The 17,744-nt window shown below is 36.7% G+C and overlaps 1 protein-coding gene across 3 annotated transcripts; it reads right to left on the bottom strand.

Moving 5' to 3' along the window:
• Positions 1-11,487: 11,487 nt before the first annotated feature.
• On the bottom strand, positions 11,488-17,537 carry LOC136222116 (4-hydroxy-3-methylbut-2-en-1-yl diphosphate synthase (ferredoxin), chloroplastic). Of its 3 annotated transcripts, none has more exons than XM_066009604.1 (20): positions 17,338-17,537; positions 16,893-17,129; positions 16,146-16,303; positions 15,674-15,780; positions 15,493-15,593; positions 15,335-15,411; positions 15,103-15,222; positions 14,760-14,990; positions 14,362-14,478; positions 14,195-14,269; positions 14,026-14,103; positions 13,864-13,923; positions 13,712-13,774; positions 13,414-13,558; positions 13,165-13,303; positions 12,619-12,696; positions 12,375-12,534; positions 12,175-12,273; positions 11,977-12,081; positions 11,488-11,772 (listed from the first exon to the last, which is right to left on the bottom strand). In XM_066009604.1, exons 2-20 carry the CDS (start codon positions 17,098-17,100, stop codon positions 11,671-11,673), a joined length of 2,223 nt encoding a protein of 740 aa, XP_065865676.1. In that variant the 5' UTR covers positions 17,101-17,129; positions 17,338-17,537; the 3' UTR covers positions 11,488-11,670. The 3 variants fall into 3 exon arrangements, with proteins under 3 accessions (XP_065865676.1, XP_065865677.1, XP_065865678.1); XM_066009605.1 differs by having other exon boundaries at positions 16,893-17,125; XM_066009606.1 differs by having other exon boundaries at positions 16,893-17,119.
• Positions 17,538-17,744: the final 207 nt, after the last annotated feature.

Genomic DNA, 17,744 nt, shown 5'->3' with positions numbered 1-17,744 from the left:
GTGAAATAAATGTATCTAGCACTGTTCTCATAGCTGAACATGATCCTTTATGGGTTGTTGATTCAGGTGCAACGGACCATGTGACGAAGGAAAGAGAGACCTATGTCGAGTTCCGACGAATTCCAGTCGGTTCAATATGGATCTATGTGGGAGACAACTCGAGAGTTGCAGTCAAAGGGATTGGCACATGTAGATTGAGTCTACGTGGCGGTCAAACTCTCCTCCTACAAGATATTCTCTATGCTCCGAATATTCGGAGAAACCTTATTTCTATGAACTCTTTGTTAAGAATTGGATTTGCCTTTCTTTTTGCTAATAACAGTTTGCATTTAAGTTTGGATAATGAATTCTATGGTTCAGGATATGTACTGAATGGTTTGACTATTTTGGATGTTGAATTATATGACTCCAATAATTTTTCTGTTACTACTTCTTCTTTTGTGGATAAAGATGTTAGTTTATGGCATGCTAGGTTAAATCATATTGGCCAAGATCGCATGAATCGTTTAGCCAAAGAGGGCTTACTAGGTAGTTTAAGAAAAGTTGAATTACCTCCATGCGAACCATGTCTTAAAGAAAAAATGCATAGAAAACCATTCGGGAAGGGTACTAGGGTAGAATTTCCTCTGCAATTAATTCATTCTGATGTCTGTGGTCCAATGAATGTGAGGGCTAGGCATGGGGCCTACTACTTCATCACCTTCATAGATGACTATACAAGGTATGGTCACATCTACTTGATGTCTCACAAGTCTGAAGCTTTGAGTTGTTTCAGAAAGTTTATGAACCTTGTTGAAAACCAACTAGATAAGAAGATCAAAGTTTTGAGAACTGACCGAGATCGAGAATATCTTTCAGATGAATTCAAAGCTTTATATGATGAGAAAGGGATAGAGCATCAGTTGTCTATCCCATACACTCCGCAGCAAAATGGTGTTGCCGAGAGGAGAAACAGAACTCTCCTTGATATGGTTCGATCTATGATGGCTGAAGTAAACTTGCCTATTACTTATTGGGGAGATGCTTTGCTAACAGCTACATATGTTCTAAACCGAGTGCCCTCCAAGACTGTCACTTCCACTCCTTATGAGCTGTGGACTGGTAGAAAACCCGATTTGAGTATGCTCAGACCTTGGGGTTGTACTGTTTTTGCCCATGATACCTCTAGCAAATTTGGGAAATTAGGCCCAAGAGGTAAAAAGTGTGTCTTTATAAGATACCCTGACGTATCAAAGGGATATGTCCTAGTGGGAGAAAATAGTGAAGGCCGAGTGATAGAATTTGAATCACGAGACGTCGTCTTCTTAGAGAATGAGTTTCCTAAGCTAGGAGAAGTTGACACTGATCTCACTCTGTTTAAGGAAATAGATTCAAACGGACCTCTCCATTCGAGTGGGAGGAATTTTGAGGATCAAGGTAATGATACCGATCACTACCAGGAACAAGAACAATGTCAAAGTTCCGAACCTCAAAACGTTTCGAATGTCACAGATCCTTATTTAAGTGGGAGTTTGATTCCTGATTCTTGTGAGAATTTGGGACAAAGTCTAAGAGATAGGATTCCGGGTTATGATGAATACATGAGAGAAGTTTATCAAAACTCGGAACCGCGTTGTACTAAAAGGCAAAGAGTTGATAGTCGACGATTTGGTATCGAAGGAACAGCTCTTTTAGTAACTCCAAATGATGACGCGGAACCTAGAAATGCTAAAGAAGCTTTCACTTCTCCGGAAAAAGACAAATGGACTATAGCAATGCAAGAGGAACTAGATTCTATGAGATCCAACCATGTTTGGGAACTGGTTGATCTGCCAAAGGGTAGAAAAGCTGTTGGGAGCAGATGGGTTCTCAAAGTGAAGCGAAGGGCTGATAATAGTATCGAAAGGTACAAAGCTCGCCTTGTCGCTAAAGGCTATACATAATAGGAAGGAATAGACTTCGAGGAGACATTCTCACCTGTTGTAAGGTTTACATCTATTAGACTAATCTTAGCTATTGTAGCAAGTTTAGACCTAGAGCTAAATCAGATGGATGTTAAGACTGCTTTTCTCAATGGAGAATTGAGCGAAGAGATCTATATGTCACAACCAGAGGGCTTCGTGGTAAAAGGCTCCGAGCATAAGGTCTGCAAATTGAAAAAGTCAATTTATGGCCTTAAACAGTCCTCTAGGCAATGGTACCTTCGTTTTCACAATCAAATGATTTCGAATGGCTTCAAGATGCTTGAAGAGGACCATTGTGTCTACACGAGACGGTCAGGTAGAAATTTTGTCATTTTATCTCTGTATGTAGATGACATACTGATAGCAGGAAATGACATAGAATTTGTAAACCAAATCAAAGCTTGGCTAAACTCAAGTTTTGAAATGAAAGATATGGGCGAAGCCGCATACATACTTGGGGTTAAGATTTCAAGGGATCGATCAAAGAAACTATTAGCACTGTCTCAAGAGACTTATGTTAACAAAGTCATTGATCGTTTCGGTATGCGTGGAAGTAGGCCTGTAGATAGCCCGATGACTAAGGACATCACCCTAAGTACCAAAATGTGTCCAAAGAATCCAAACGAAAAGAAAAGGATGGAAAAAGTTCCATATGCAAGTGTCGTAGGTAGTCTAATGTATGCCATGTTGTGTACAAGACCTGATATCTGTCATGCCGTTGGGATGGTGAGTAGATATCAGTCCAACCCAGGACTAGCACATTGGGCAACTGTGAAGAGGATACTGAGGTACCTCAAAGGAACGGCAGATTATTCTCTATGCTATCAAGGTAAAGACCTAAATCTGAGAGGATACACGGATGCTGATTGGGCAGGAGACTTGGACGAAAGAAAGTCCACGTCAGGCTATGTGTTCTTCCTAGGAAATGGCACGATTTCCTAGAGTAGCAAGAAACAAACTTGTGTAGCCCTGTCCACCATGGAAGCTGAATACGTATCGTATTCATCAGCAGTTCAAGAGGCTGTTTGGCCGAATCAGTTCCTAAACAACTTGAATGTAACCAATTGTCAAACCCAAGTCATAGTTAACAGTGACAGTCAATCTGCTATAGCTTTCGCTAAGGACCAGAGGTTCCACAGCAAATCAAAGCACATAGAGATTAAGTATCATTTTGTCAGGGACTTAATTGCACGCAAAGAAGTTAATGTGAAGTATATATCTACTCATGACATGGTGGCAGATCCCCTCACCAAACCAGTCAAGAGAGATGCTTATGTTAAACATGTTAGATCCCAAGGATTGTTTAGGATCTAAGTATACTTCTCATTCTTCATTGTTTTATTTGTAACACATGAATTATTAATAAAAGTTTTATGAATTTTCATCAATACACAAGTGCGAGTATTTAATTGTAAATATTTGCTGTTATGAACTCAAAATGCATGTTTAGACAAAATGTAGCTCACTCACATGAGCAGTTTCCCCCATTTCGTCAATGTGATGATAAATGAAGGATGAGGCTGTCTTTGAGAAATTTCGAGAGCTTGTTCAATGATAGAAGCCGTCTTGCTATAGACATGGAAAAGTGTTTCCATTACGGTGCAAGATAACATGTGTTACAAATACATGAAAAAGATTAACAAGTAATCTAAAAGGGCAAGTTTGCGATAACTTATAGCCTTCTGTCATATCCAGAAGTGATCATCATAAGTGATGAACTAAAGTTAGATGTTCAGGCACATCTAGACCTATGCTTCTGTATGGTGTTAATAACATGCTCTTCTTCAGAAAAGAATTGAACACCATAACACATGACCCATACCATGTGTGCTTTAGCGACCATGAGATGGAAAAGTAGATTGATCTCGCCTTTTCCTAATGTGAGACTCACGTCATGAAGATGCGCTTCTTGACTATTGTTTATCCTTATAGACCCTAGACTTATTCTAAGAAGTTTAGTTTGATGTAGCTACCTTGGAAAGGGATACCTCGAGGTTGATGAGATAATACCAACCAAAGAGACCCTGACTGGATAAGCGAATCAAATTATAATGGACAGAATAATGTTAAGAGGGAAAGACATCCATTCGAATCATATCTAAGTGTTTCTATTCTTCACCGTCCGGACACTTATGCATATGTGCATATTTGTGAAAAATAGATGTACTGTAGAGATTCGAAGACTACAGTGGATATGATATGGAGTCTAGGATAAAAGCATACACCACCGATGATCCGTGTTCAAATCTAAGATCTATATATCTCTAACGAGTACATAGCTCCAAGTTTGTTACATGAAAATCAAGCAGCTATATGTTCTAACGAGTATATAGCACTACAGCTCTCGATAGTATGCCGGTCGCACAAACTATTTGCAAGAGTATGATAGAGACCAAGATTGAGAACGTTTGGAATAAGTTCCATTGCGTGCGAGTGGGAGATGTTGGAATTAATTGGATATGGATCCAATTAGGCCCGCCCGAAATGGAACGGGCCCAAACCCAATAAAAATTAGGGTTAGTTGATCTATTTATTCAGTATAAATAGAAACCATAATCTATCATAATTCTAAGAGAATTAGAAGAGAATAAGGAATAAGGTTTTAGAGATATAGTATCTCAAAAACACAGAAAAGAGAATTTTTCTCTACTGCTTCCTCCTTTTGGCCGCCGCCCCCCTCTCTCTTTGGGATTCGTTGTCGCTTTAGTTCGTGAACCAATTGTCTTCCTCTCCCAATTCTATTGGCGTGATTGAAGGCTTGACCGGTGATACTAGATCGGGTGATTGATCCGAAATCCTTCCGCTGCAAATCAAGAACGGGATCTGCGCTACAAGAGGTAACCCGTAAACCCGTTTACTTATTCGGATAAATATATATGTTGTGAATATATGCTTATCCCAATAAGAATAACTTGAAATATGTCAATGTGTTCTATGTCATTAGATCTTTTTAACGATATATTATAAACTCAAAATGGACAAGTAATGAATAAGAAATTGATGCTCAAAATGAATCACTTCAAATAGTTTCGAAAAAAATAAAAAGAAATTAAGCATTCTCATCCCACATAGGAAAGAAATGAGAATCTTAACTAGTTTGTAAGTTAATAGCCTTTACAAGCCTTTAACCACCGGGTTAGGGGCACACATGCACGACGTGAGCGACCTAAATGCTGCACCGAGATAAGATCCTTTAAACCGGCCACTTTTGCTATTATTTAAAAGTTATAATATGTATTATTTTACCTTTTAAAAAAATTGATTCCCCGCCTTTTATTCACATTTTTAAAATTTGAAAAATAAAAAAAAATGTTAGAGACCTGGGGTCACACCTGTTCCCGACTGAACCGCCAGGTTCCGGTTCAACCTCGAGTCACTTCGGTTTGTTGAGCATTCAACAAATCAGAGAGGTTCGGATCGGCTATCTAGCCGGTTTTCGAACCGACTGGTCCGGTTTGAGCCTAATAACACTATTAAAAACGAGAAATATATTAAAGAAACATATATTTGAAAAAAAACAAGCTAAATGCATTAAATTAAAACGATAACATGATTGAAAGAGTAAAATTTGGTGATGATTAATCAATAAGGTCGATGATTCTGAAACATTCCCAAAGGTGACTAGATCCAATTTTAGTTGAATGTGCATGTTTCTATCACGGATTTATAATTTCTTTGCGATATAAGCAGCAAAATCCGGAATAAGTCTATGTTGAATGTCATTGGGAATTATGGGTTGAGAAAATTCATTTGTTGGAAAGTTTCTTTGAGGAAGTGTGTCTCTCATTTTCAACAATCATGTTATGTAATATTACACAAGCATCCATTAAGTTGTGAAGTTTTTTTCTTTATGCCAAGTACGTGTTGGTCCACGCACTATTGCAAAGCGGGCTTGAAGTACCTCAAACGCTTGTTCAACATCTTTCTGTGCACCCTCATTCCTTTGTTTGTAACATATTCGTTGAGGGTCATTAGCATGTGAAAAGCTTTTTAAAAAAGCAGCCCATTAACAGTCCATATTATATGTCTTGTTGTTCACAGTAAATTGCAATGACGGTGCTGTTCCCTTTAAATTGTCTTGGAACAAATTGGATCTGCTCAAAATATTAAGGTCATTATTGGATCCAGTAACACCGAAATATGTGTGTCAAATCCAAAGATCTACTGAAGCGAATGCTTCAAGCATGATTGTTGGATATCTATAATCTCATTGAGCAATTCTTCCATGCAACTGAACAATTCTTCCACGCCTAATGCATGCAATCAAGACTGCCCAACATCACAGGGGGCCTTTGATGTTCCTCGTGCATTTGAATTAAACGTTGTACATCGGCAAAATTAGACTTCCTCATATACACAGGCCCATACACTAAGATAACAGCACGACAAACATTTTCCAGACATTCTAATGGTATACACTCATTAGTATATATGTATTCATCAAAAGCATCAGCAAGAGATCCATACATAAGTATGTGCGTAGCTGTTGTACATTTCTGTAGTGGAGACGAACTACTTATTTTTTCCGCATCAACCCTTTATTAGAAATATGATGTGTGATTTCCAAGCTCCTCTATAATATGTTGGAACAAATTTCGACTCATCCGGAATCGTCTCCGAAAAACTTCATCTAAATAAACCGTCGAGGTTCAAAATTTTGGTTATTTCGAATTTTCCCTCTCTTCACGATCACGTCTTACATATTTTCATTGGGAAAATTCCCTCTCTTCACGATCACGTCTTACATATTTTCTCCGTCGAGGTTCAAAATTTTGGTTGGCTTGTTGTTGTACTTGTTGAAGTAGATAAAGATCAAGTTCATCAGCCTCTTGAATCATTTCAATCGCACTTTGTATCATTTTATCGAATTCTGCACTACTATCAAAAGTTGTTGTTGTTAGTCCTTTGGGTATATGAGAATTAGTTCCAGAGAGGGGGGTTAATGGAACTAATAAGGATTTAAAACTTTTTATCATTTAAAATGTTTCTCACACTACATAGCACAACTCAGAGTGCAAGGATTGAGGTTCAGAGGCAACTTTAGTTAATCAGTAACTAAGATTGCTTCTGTCCTTGGTTTGGAAGGCAACACTTAGAGGGCTTCCGAACTTTGCACGTTTAATATATTACTTTAGTTCGTTGAACAGTTTTAAATAATAAGCAAGCAAATATACAGAGTAAGAGTTAGAAAATGATACTCAACAGATTTATCTTGGTTCGACCTCCTGCCTACATCCAGTCCCTAGAATTCATCTTCTGAGCTTTAATCCACTACTGAGCTCTTTCTGGTAGAGCACAAACCCTTATAATAGATATTGAGATCTTATAGAGTACCTTCCTCTATAACCTACACTCAACTATATAACTCTATTTGCTAAATACCGAACAAATAGAGATTCTAAATTAATCTATAAGATTGATAATTTTTGTTCTAAACTTAGAACACTTTGAATGGACTAAAGAAAAGATTACACAAGAGATGTGAACGTGTGTGTAAAGCAATTCTTGCTTTTTGCTTTGCTTTGGAACAAAAGATAATCACTCAGAGCTTTTTGCGTTGAAGATCATTTTCTCTGGTTCTTCTGATATGTTCCAAGGTTGCAAATGAGAGGCCTTTTATAGTTGACACTTGAGATAGGAATCATTTCGAAATTCGAAATAACCGTTGAGAGGGAAAACGTTCAGCTGTCATTTTCACTTTCCAGAGGTCAGTGCCAACAGCCAATCATCTTCTATCTTTTGTCTGTTGGTTTTTCTGGTGCGCTATTGTGTAGAGTTGGTCGGAGTCAGTCTTCTTGGTCTAACCAAATCAGGCAAATGTTTTAGGTTGACCGGGAGAGAATCCGTCTGTGGTTCTGAAACTTACCTTATCTGGTATGAGCAATGTCAGTCGTGTGCAGGTCAACTCTGTCTCTATCCAACGTCTGATGATCTTGTCCAACGTGGCTTGATTCTTGTCTTCCGGAATGCCTTTATCTTTGAGATAGCTGGAAGACATCTGGATCCTTCTATGAGTTGGGCTTAATGTTTTGATTCATAAGCCTTCTTTGACAATGGGCTTGGATTTAAGCCTTAAGGCTCAATTTAATATCTTTGAAATATTGCTTATATTAATCAAACACTTCAACAAACAAATTAGTATAAATAAATCATTTTTTTATTTTTAATGTGTTATTAATTATAGATATATAAATTTAAATTAATATTTTTGTCATAATCAAAATCTATGTGGAAATTGTGTTTCAACAGTTGTATCATTTCAATCGCATTAGTATCAATGGCTGCATCTCACTCTAATGCAAATACAGATGAAACCATCAACCAGCCAGCTTGCACTAAACACATGTGTTATCTTATCAGTATGATGTTGTTCGTTTTCATAGAGATACTTTCGTTACTCCAGGACTTTTTCATCCTTTATTCCCATATATGTTTATATTAAACTTCCGTTAGATGACCAATTTCTAGTATGATCCCTTCACATGTTATGGTTTCTATGTTATATGCATTACATTCCGTTTGAATTTTGCATGCTAGAATGGTGTAAGACTTTCACTGGGGGGGTGATATTCCTATGAATGTTAAGACATTCCTAAAATGGTTTATGCCTATTGATGCATGGAAAGATATGTTCACCAATTTGTTAGGTGTGAAAATGAGGTAATATCATTGTGTGTGATTAAAAGGAAAATTTATGTCATCTTCTTTTTAAAATTGTCAAAATCTAATTCATTTCACGAGGTTTATGAAGCTTTTCCATTCTCTTTCTGTGAAAATGGGATGAACATCGTCCCATATTGAAACAACTGGAAGAAGCTTGTGCACAGAAAAACAACTACCTCATTGGTTAAAACTGGAACGGTGGTCCATGGCGAAATCTCCCAAACGATTATTCAGAAACAACTGAGGAATATAAAGAGATATATTTTGCAGAGGAGTCTGCTGGAGTTTATTCTTATTCAGAAAACATGAAGTACTATGAAGATGACGACGACAATATCGATTATAAAAATATGAATTTGTCACCAAACCATGAGCCCCTCAATTGAAAGGATTGGGAATCAGCTGCTGATAGTTTCAATGTAATTTTCACAGTATTTTCAATATATTTTTAATGAAGTATGTATTTATTTAAAAAAATTAAATTAAAATTCATAAAATAAATACACAACATATTTTAAAATAAATACTTAACATAGAATAATTTCAAATTAAATAATTAACATAACATACCTAAAATACATTAAAATAAATACATATTATACATAAAATTAAGTACATACATAGAATAATTCCAAATTAAATAGATAGCACAAATTTTTAAAATTCATACTTAGTCCTAATATATATGAACATTTTATGGTAATTAGCTAGAGTGGCTTCATCCATAGTCGATGTATTTTTACCGAAGATTGCAAAATCTTGTAAACGAATTCCCTCTAGACGACTTTTTTTCCGCTTCTGAACTGAACAAGCAATAATATTAAGAGATGATTGTCGTTTCTCTCTATCCACTTTTAACTGGTCCCACACTAAAACATCAGGTTTATTGGTAGTGTTTTTAGCTTTAGCAGCTTTTTTAGCCGCCTTCTGACCCATTGGACATTGTTCGACCGCTTCTTGTGTTCCATCTTCAGTCGCCTCCAAAGCTGAGCCTAAAGAAGTGTAGGCACCTGAAGCAGAATTTTTTGTTTTTCTTGAAGAACCTCGTGCCTTGTTTTTATCTGAAAACTCATGCCACTTAGGTTGCCATTTGAGGATTTCCCAACAGTGAACGTAAGTAAAAATTTTAGTATCTCTGAGTAAATAGATCATTTGTCTTACTAATTACATGTGTTTCATCATGACTGTTCGGGTGGCTATCCCTAATGGTGTATGCTCTGTGGACACCAGGTACATCCTTACTAATTTTGTACCAATGACAGGAAGCAATTTGGGCATTCACATTAGGACATACCTTCTTCCACAGATTATAGTAACTTGCAATTTGGACATTCACGTTACGACCTACCTCCTTGAATAATGGCATGTGCGGTATCTTGGGATAAATATTCTAAGTTGGGTACCGAACAAAAAAAACGGAATACTGAAATTACTAAAATAATAGATACCAATATCGAATCAAATAATATATAAAACTGAAATATAATCAAACCGAAAAATTTGGTTTGGTTTGGATTTAAAATGAACAATCCGAATTTAGTTAAAAAATAAAAAATAAAATCATTGTATTTCCTCAAAAAATTTAGCTCAAAAAAAAATGAAATACTTTCAAAACATATCTATATTGGGTTTATCTCAACAATACTACAAAAAAAAAAAAAAAAACTTATAAACCGAACTGATGCATACCCCCAAATTCGATATGGTTCGGGGCAAACTGAATTCAATCAGTTGAGTTCGCTGTGTAAACCAAACTCATGCATACCCCAAATTCTAAGATTTTAGGATTTTCACAATTAGGAATCTCGTTTCCTGAAAACCTTTCCCCACCTCTACCGCCTCCCTCCCTCAATCACCTAGCATTGTTGTGATCACTGCGATCTCCTTACCGAAGCCTTAAGCCACTCCCTTCATAAACCAGTATTGCTATTCTGATCATACTGAATAAAAGCACCAATCAAATTTGTTATTTGTTTCCCAACATATTTTGACATAACACTAACATGTAGGTCAGAGACCTAAACCCAAATCTCCATAAAATCCAGTTCCACATTCTCTCAAATTGTACCTTGCCTTCACTTACCCATAATAAAGAGTTAATTATCTAAGGACCAAGGGGCCAATGCAATAACACATCCTCCTCGTGAAGAAACTCAAATGAGAAATTATTAGCCGTAATTTCTTGGATTGCAATACCACGCTCCGCCCTCTACAAACTGTTCATCTTATTCTTCATTGCAAGGAAATTCATCACTTTGTTAGTAACAAAGCGACCTACAAAGGCACATGCCATTGTCAACAACAACATCATCATTAGATTGAGGTAGTCCGAGGTCAAGACTCTCAAACTCAATCATCATTAATTTGTAGAATGATCATGCTGTCTTCCATAATCGAAAATAGGTAGAGAAGGAGTAGGAGCACGAGTAGAAACAAGAAAGAATCAGAAATAGAAACAGGAAAGGATCAGAAATAGATACAAGAAACAAGAAACACTCTCAATCATTAGGAAAGAAGACACTAGTCTTGTTAAGTAATGTGAAATTAGGAGTAGGCTTCCTGAGTCCTGTTCGTATTCATCTTCAGAAATTAAGACTTTTATCTGCAAGTTTTAATTTGTCAATTATGTGCAGACAAACGGTTGATTTCCAAGTTTTTACTTCTCCACGAATATTCATAAAACTTTATTGTCCACTATCAAGACACTCATTCCTGTATGTCTCTGCCTTGCACAACCAAAATGTAAAACACTGAGACTCAATTTCTTAGCATAAAATATTATCACCTCAAATGAGAAGCTAAATAAATAGTTTATTGACTCTACTGTACAAACATATCAAAAAAAAAAAAAAAAAAAAAAAACATTGCTTGATTTGCCAACTAGAACAATCATCAAATGACTTCTTATTTCTGGAGAAATTACATTGTTATTATTTCTTGTATGCTAAATTAAGACTGTAGATAAGTTAGAGGGAAACATTTCTACAATGGATAAGATTGCAACTCTGAATTCCCTTTCAAACCCTCTTTTTCTTTGTATAAGCCGATTCAGGAATATTCCATCTTACTCCTCTACAGGTGGGTCTACCCAGCGCCCGTGGTCTTTAATTAGCTGGATCAACGCATCAGTCGCTCCCACCATTGCTATTCCTCGCTTTACTACAGTCTGAAAGAAAAAAAACATCCCCAACTTTCCATCAATTTCAGTAATGGTTAAACGGGTTAAACATGTTAAATGGGTCGTGTCAGGGTTGTCCCTTAATGGGCCGTGTCAGTGTCAACACGACCTGTTTATGACCCGCGATCCTGTTTTGAAACCCCTAAAACATGACTTGGTACTTGAACCTTAAAGGAGGAAAGAATGTAATACCTTTCCAACATATAGGTCAATCTTTCCAGGAGCACCACCAACATACCCAAAATCAGCATCAGCCATCTCACCAGGTCCATTTACTATGCAACCCATAATTGCAATCTAACATTCACAAGCCAAAAGAAAACAATGTGAGTCTCAGAATAGAATATAGTGAATTTATTCACTCAAGGCAGAAAAGGATTAGATATCTACCGAGACACCAGGCAAATGAGATGTCTTTTCACGAATTTCTGCACTTATTTCTTGCAGGTCAAATAAAGTTCTACCGCAAGATGGACATGAGACGTACTCCTGAAATTAGATTTTGGCAACTTAATTAAGAAATGAGTAAACACAATCATTTGTTATATCATTTCTCACATAATGTTTCTTCCAGAAAATACGCTTCGTACCGTCTTTGTATTTCTCATTCTGCAACCTTGTAATAGGTTGAAAGAGGTGTTTCTCAGAAAATCAAAGTCCTGGTCTGGGGCTTCTAATAATAAACCATCTCCAAGCCCATCTACTAGTAAGGCCCCTGCATTTGTACCAGCACCAATGACCAAGTCATCCCTGCAAATAGTAAAGTAAATATCAGATAAGCTGTAACTTCTTTTCTCGTGCATTTTAATTGATAATTGATTGGATGTGTTTCACCTGTGAATTGCATTTGGAAAATGAATATGGTGAATTACTGGGAAGTTCAAAGAGTTGTCTGCTAGGAACTCAAATAATCTGCAGTTAACAGAAATTTCAAAATGTCAGTGATGCACATTAAGCTTCGGAAATTACCACAGCTATTTGCCTATTTCTATTTGCAAAATAGAATATTAGAATGGCATAAGATAGAAAATGACTATCATAGACCAGAAGTCAAATGCATATCAACAATGACAAATTTCTGCTGCAATCAAATATACCAGTAGTTAACCAAATATGTGGTCCACTTAGCACACTTTCAAAAGATATCCTTAGCAAGGTGTGCATGCTCAAACAATTGGTAATAAACTGGGTTTCACTGAGAAAAGCTTTTTGTCCTAAAAAAGTTCTCACAAAAAGAAAATTTATATTTCATGCTTCTCCTTCCTCTTATATTCCACCAGATAAAAGCAGGAAAATGAGCCCACATGTGGACTAGTTGGTTCATATTTGCTTCAAGATTCGCTTAATAAAAGATAAATAAAATCCAGAGTCACCAATTACCTTCTTGCTGCATGCACTCTACCAATTTTATCTTCTGCAAATGGTAGGTTATGAAGAATCATTGTAGCATCGATGTCTTTGAGGATATCCAGTTCTGCATAGGACTCATCACCACGCAAAGACACAACCAAGCGTGTACCTAATAGGTAATTTCAGATGAAGTTCTATCAATATAGTCTACTTAAATGGAACAATAAAAGGAAACATTAAACAAGAAGCCATAATGTGAGCAAAGTCAAAATGTGGCACCTTCTGGCAAAAGCTTGTGAGCACCACTTGCCAACTCTTTAAGATTTACAAGAACCATGGCATTGGGTAATGGCTTTGTTAGCTGCTCTGACAGAGGGACAATGATTCCCATACTTATATCTATCAGCCTTTTAAGAGCTAGACGCTGGTCACAACACAAAGAACAACAAGTCATTGCACTTGTTAATATAAATATATAATTTTGTTTATCACAAAAATAAGGCACAGCCAAATAAGAGAGAGAGAGAGAGAGAGAATCTTTCACTAAGAAAATCAATCAAAAAGTTGGTTATCTTACAGCATCAACATCATCCACTGGTGGGAGCTCTCTCAATAAGATTGAGTCAACAGTTGCCAGATCCTAACAAAGATATTTGAGTTAATAACATGATAGTAAGAATCAATTGCAATGTAATCCTGACTTTGCCTTTAATAAAATGAAAGGCAGACCTTAAAAGGCATTCCAACAACAAGCTTCGCTGCAAGAGACCTATATAGAAGTTCGGGTGCCTGAAAAAGGAGAAAAGATTGCTAAATCCAACTTCATAGTGCAAGCCCCAATTTTTTTTATTTAAAAAAAAAACAAATGTATAAGAAAAAGGTTGCTCCTACCTTTAATTGATCCAAGGAAACTGACATAAGAACCGAGCCATCACGGTGCAGGGCACCTCTATAATCCACCTCTTCACCCTGAAATTAAATGAGAATCAACCATCTATAAGCAAAGCCTGATAGGACATAAGACAGCTATGGCTACATCTCTTAAGAATTTAAGCCTTACCTCCTTTTGAGCTGGTAATTGACCAGATCGCCGCTGGAAGTCAAAATAGTGTCTGTGCTTTTCTTCAAAGGGTGCCTGATGGGGGAAATTTCCAATGAGAATCAGTAAGTCTTATATGGAAGAATTTGTTAAGCATGTTATCTTCAAAAGATATAGCAAAGCCCTACCACTCCTTGTTGAACACCGGATGCTCTCATACCAAGGTTGGCCAGCCTCTTGCAAGGATCTATCTCCTTCTCTGGAGCTTCTGTAAGTGACACCCTGATTGTATCACCCAAACCATCCTGAAAATTCAATTGCATTTTCTCACAATGGTCAGGCTACATATAGTTTATTCTGAGATTTTATTTGGACAGCAATGCAAGATCACACAGACACAAACTCTTGCAACTTATTTGCTACAGTTATTTAGTTCAATATCTGTCCATTACATTTCATTTCAAGTAGGACATTGCCTGATGCATATTTTAATATGAACACGCAAGTACGATAGCTGTGGAAACAATGGCATGAAGGTTCTATCATCATACAATATTAAATATGCAATTTTAGTGACTTAGGCTACCTGAAGTAAAGTTCCAATGCCAATTGCAGATTTCATACGCCCATCTTCACCTTCTCCAGCTTCAGTGACACCCAAGTGTAATGGATAATCCCAGCCCTGAACATACATTTCTGCAACAAGGAGACGGTATGCCTGGACCATGATGACTGGGTTGCTTGCTTTCATTGAAAACACAAAATTATGGAAATCCAATTTCCGGCATATCCTTGCAAACTCAAATGCAGATTCAACCTGTTGGGAGTGAAACCAATCAATAACATTCCACTGAATTTGGTAGTAAACACAGCAAAGGAATGAACAAATAGTAAGTTGTTCCACATCATGAGAGAGAAATAGTAATCACCATTCCCCTAGGAGAATCTCCATAATAGCTCATGATACGATCTGAAAGACTCCCATGGTTTGTCCCAATGCGGATTGCCCTTCCATACTTTTTACATTTCTCAACCAATGGAGTAAAAACCTGGAAAAATGTGTTACAAAGAGCAAAAATAATCAGGTTCAGCCTTAAGTGAAAAAGGTGTCAGACCTAGATCTATAAAGATTACTATTGAACAAAAAAGAGGTAATTTAACCTGTTCAATATGCTCAAGTTCTTTCTGATAGTCCTCTTCTGTGTACTCCAGCTGCTCAAACTGAGCTCGCCTATCAGCTGCAGTAAAGCATCATGTTGATACAATGCAGTTCCATTCTATATCTCACAGCAAAATAAACCAAAAGCCAATTGTCATACCAAAGTTTCCTGGATTTACGCGAATTTTGTCAAAGCATTCTGCTACTCGCATTGCAATAGGTGGAGCAAAATGAATATCTGCAACCAGTGGTATATTGTAACTGCAAAAATAGGAAGTTAGTGAAATAGTTAATCCATATTTAGATGATAAAGAATATTGCTTACAATGAACCAGACTCACTTTTTCTGCACAAGAGAATTTTTAATTTCAAAGCAAGCATCTGCTTCTCTCTTTCCTTGAACTGTTATCCGAACTAAATCTGCCCCCTTATCTGCTATTCTCATTACCTGAAAGATTGCAGAACTTAGTTTGAGGGAACTGCCAAGCAAATTCAAACAGATATGCCAAGCAAGCTTTTTCTATAAGAAGATTCAACTGGTAATCCTTGTATTACTAGTGCTACTGACTCAGAAAAATCACCAAGAATTCTTTTTCTCAAGAATTCTTTTTCTCATTATAACAGTCATTTAGCGACAAAACGGACCAACATCAATTATTTTGACAATTTGCATCCTGGACGGCTGGTGCATGAAATTAGCATCAAATGAAACTATCTAAACAGAACAGAGAAATGATGGGTGTCAGAGCACCAAGATTTTTCATTGGAAAAATAAAATAAAAGGAAGAGAGAGACAAACAGAAAGTTTAAAACCTCTTCAACTGTTCCAGCAACATCTTTAGTATCACTTGTAGTCATAGTTTGGACCCTGATAGGATGATCACTACCAAGAGGTACATTTCCCACCATTACAGTTCGTGTTTTTCTCCTTACAGTCTTGTGGATAGATTCACAATATTTTTGTCGAGGAACTACATTCAAAATTAACATTGATCAGACAAAAACAGAGTTGAAAAAGATGGAGAAGTATGCATATTTATGAATAATTCACGGAATGCTAATGAAAAAGTTGGTAGTGGTTAATGTTTACATCTATAACGCATCAACAATCGCAAACAAAATGAAAGAATAAAATACATTAATGTTTACTTAGTCTTCAGTTCCCAAGTTAAAAAAAAAATTAATAGAATTTACAGACACATATATATACATATATAGCTGGTATATATTCTGGAGAAAGATTCAGGATTCCCATTTAGTTAGGATGTCTAAGATTGATAATAAAGCTAAAAAGCCCTTTGAATATTTTGGAAAAAAGTATAGGAATCTTTGTTTGCTTTTACAATATATATGGCCCATCCATCTCTGAAACCATACTATTTTCCAGAAGGAAAGTCAAACTGATCCACCAAACTCAAAAACAATATGTATTCTTTTCATAAAAAGTTCTCATTTTCTCGCTGGGCAAACAGAAAGCGCCAACGGCCAGGACATATAACGGTCAAGACACCTAAATTCCACAATTAGAAAAGAAACTAGATTATATCACCAATACAATACCTAATAAAGGGCTTCCTTCTGAGGCAGGCTGAAGTTCGATCATCTCAGGGCCAGGATTCGAGTTACGAATCATTGAAATCTTCTTCCTACCAGACTTGATCCTCTTCAAATCACAAACTCTAACAAAATCCAAGCTCTTTCCAAATCCCAAGGTGGATTCCCTGGTCTTGAGACCAGTAAAAGAGGCCGGCACAGCTCCAGTCGCCATTCCTCACCAAAAAAACACTCTGCACCTACCTTCCCAATTAGAACAAACACAATGATCACCAGATTCAATTGATCAATCAAATATACAAATCCATAAACCAATTTGAAAATTAGACCTTAGCAGGCAAAGATTAGCTTCACAACTAACTACTATAACTGCCGAATCAAAAAGGTTTTCAGAATTCGAAAAGGTAGAAAGAAGCAAAGAAACAAAAGAAACAGAGGAGGCAGAAGTTACCAGAAAAGAAACAGAAATGAAGGTGAGAGCAAGACAGGGAAAGCTGATAGCGAAGCGAGGAATCTGAAGAGGAACTGGTGGTGAGAAGGGCGTGTGTTGATGAGGAATTTGAGGGAAAATAAAACAGCAGAAAATTTGTATTTGAAGAGTGAATTAGTGAAGACAAAGGAGGAAGAAAGAAGACGACAAAACCATTATATTAGCATCTTTTAATTTAGTAGTATAATCCGATTAATAAATAATTATCCAGTGGCCGTCGAAATTGGAAAATTCCTACCCCATGAAAATATTTTCGCATGCGTTCCCCATTTTGCCCTTACTATCTTTTCTTATGTGAATTGTTTTCTTTTCATTGTCTACATACAATTTTTGGTTTTCATAATTTACTCCGTCCAATTTTTATTACA

Source organism: Euphorbia lathyris, chromosome 3 (genome assembly GCF_963576675.1).
Source record: "Euphorbia lathyris chromosome 3, ddEupLath1.1, whole genome shotgun sequence".
In the NCBI taxonomy this organism is placed as follows: domain Eukaryota; kingdom Viridiplantae; phylum Streptophyta; class Magnoliopsida; order Malpighiales; family Euphorbiaceae; genus Euphorbia; species Euphorbia lathyris.
Note: the sequence above shows the minus strand (reverse complement) of the source record. Positions and strands in the feature narration are given on the sequence as shown.

Bases quoted from the DNA above. Each gene is read 5' to 3' on its own strand.
- LOC136222116 (XM_066009604.1), bottom strand. From the start codon at position 17,100: ATGGCGACTGGAGCTGTGCCGGCCTCTTTTACTGGTCTCAAGACCAGG. The intron at 16,304-16,892 runs GTATTGTATTGG...TTTTGAATGTAG, and splicing joins AGAAGGAAGCCCTTTATTAG to TTCCTCGACAAAAATATTGT. The intron at 14,270-14,361 runs GTAGGGCTTTGC...TTCCCCCATCAG, and splicing joins CCGGTGTTCAACAAGGAGTG to GCACCCTTTGAAGAAAAGCA.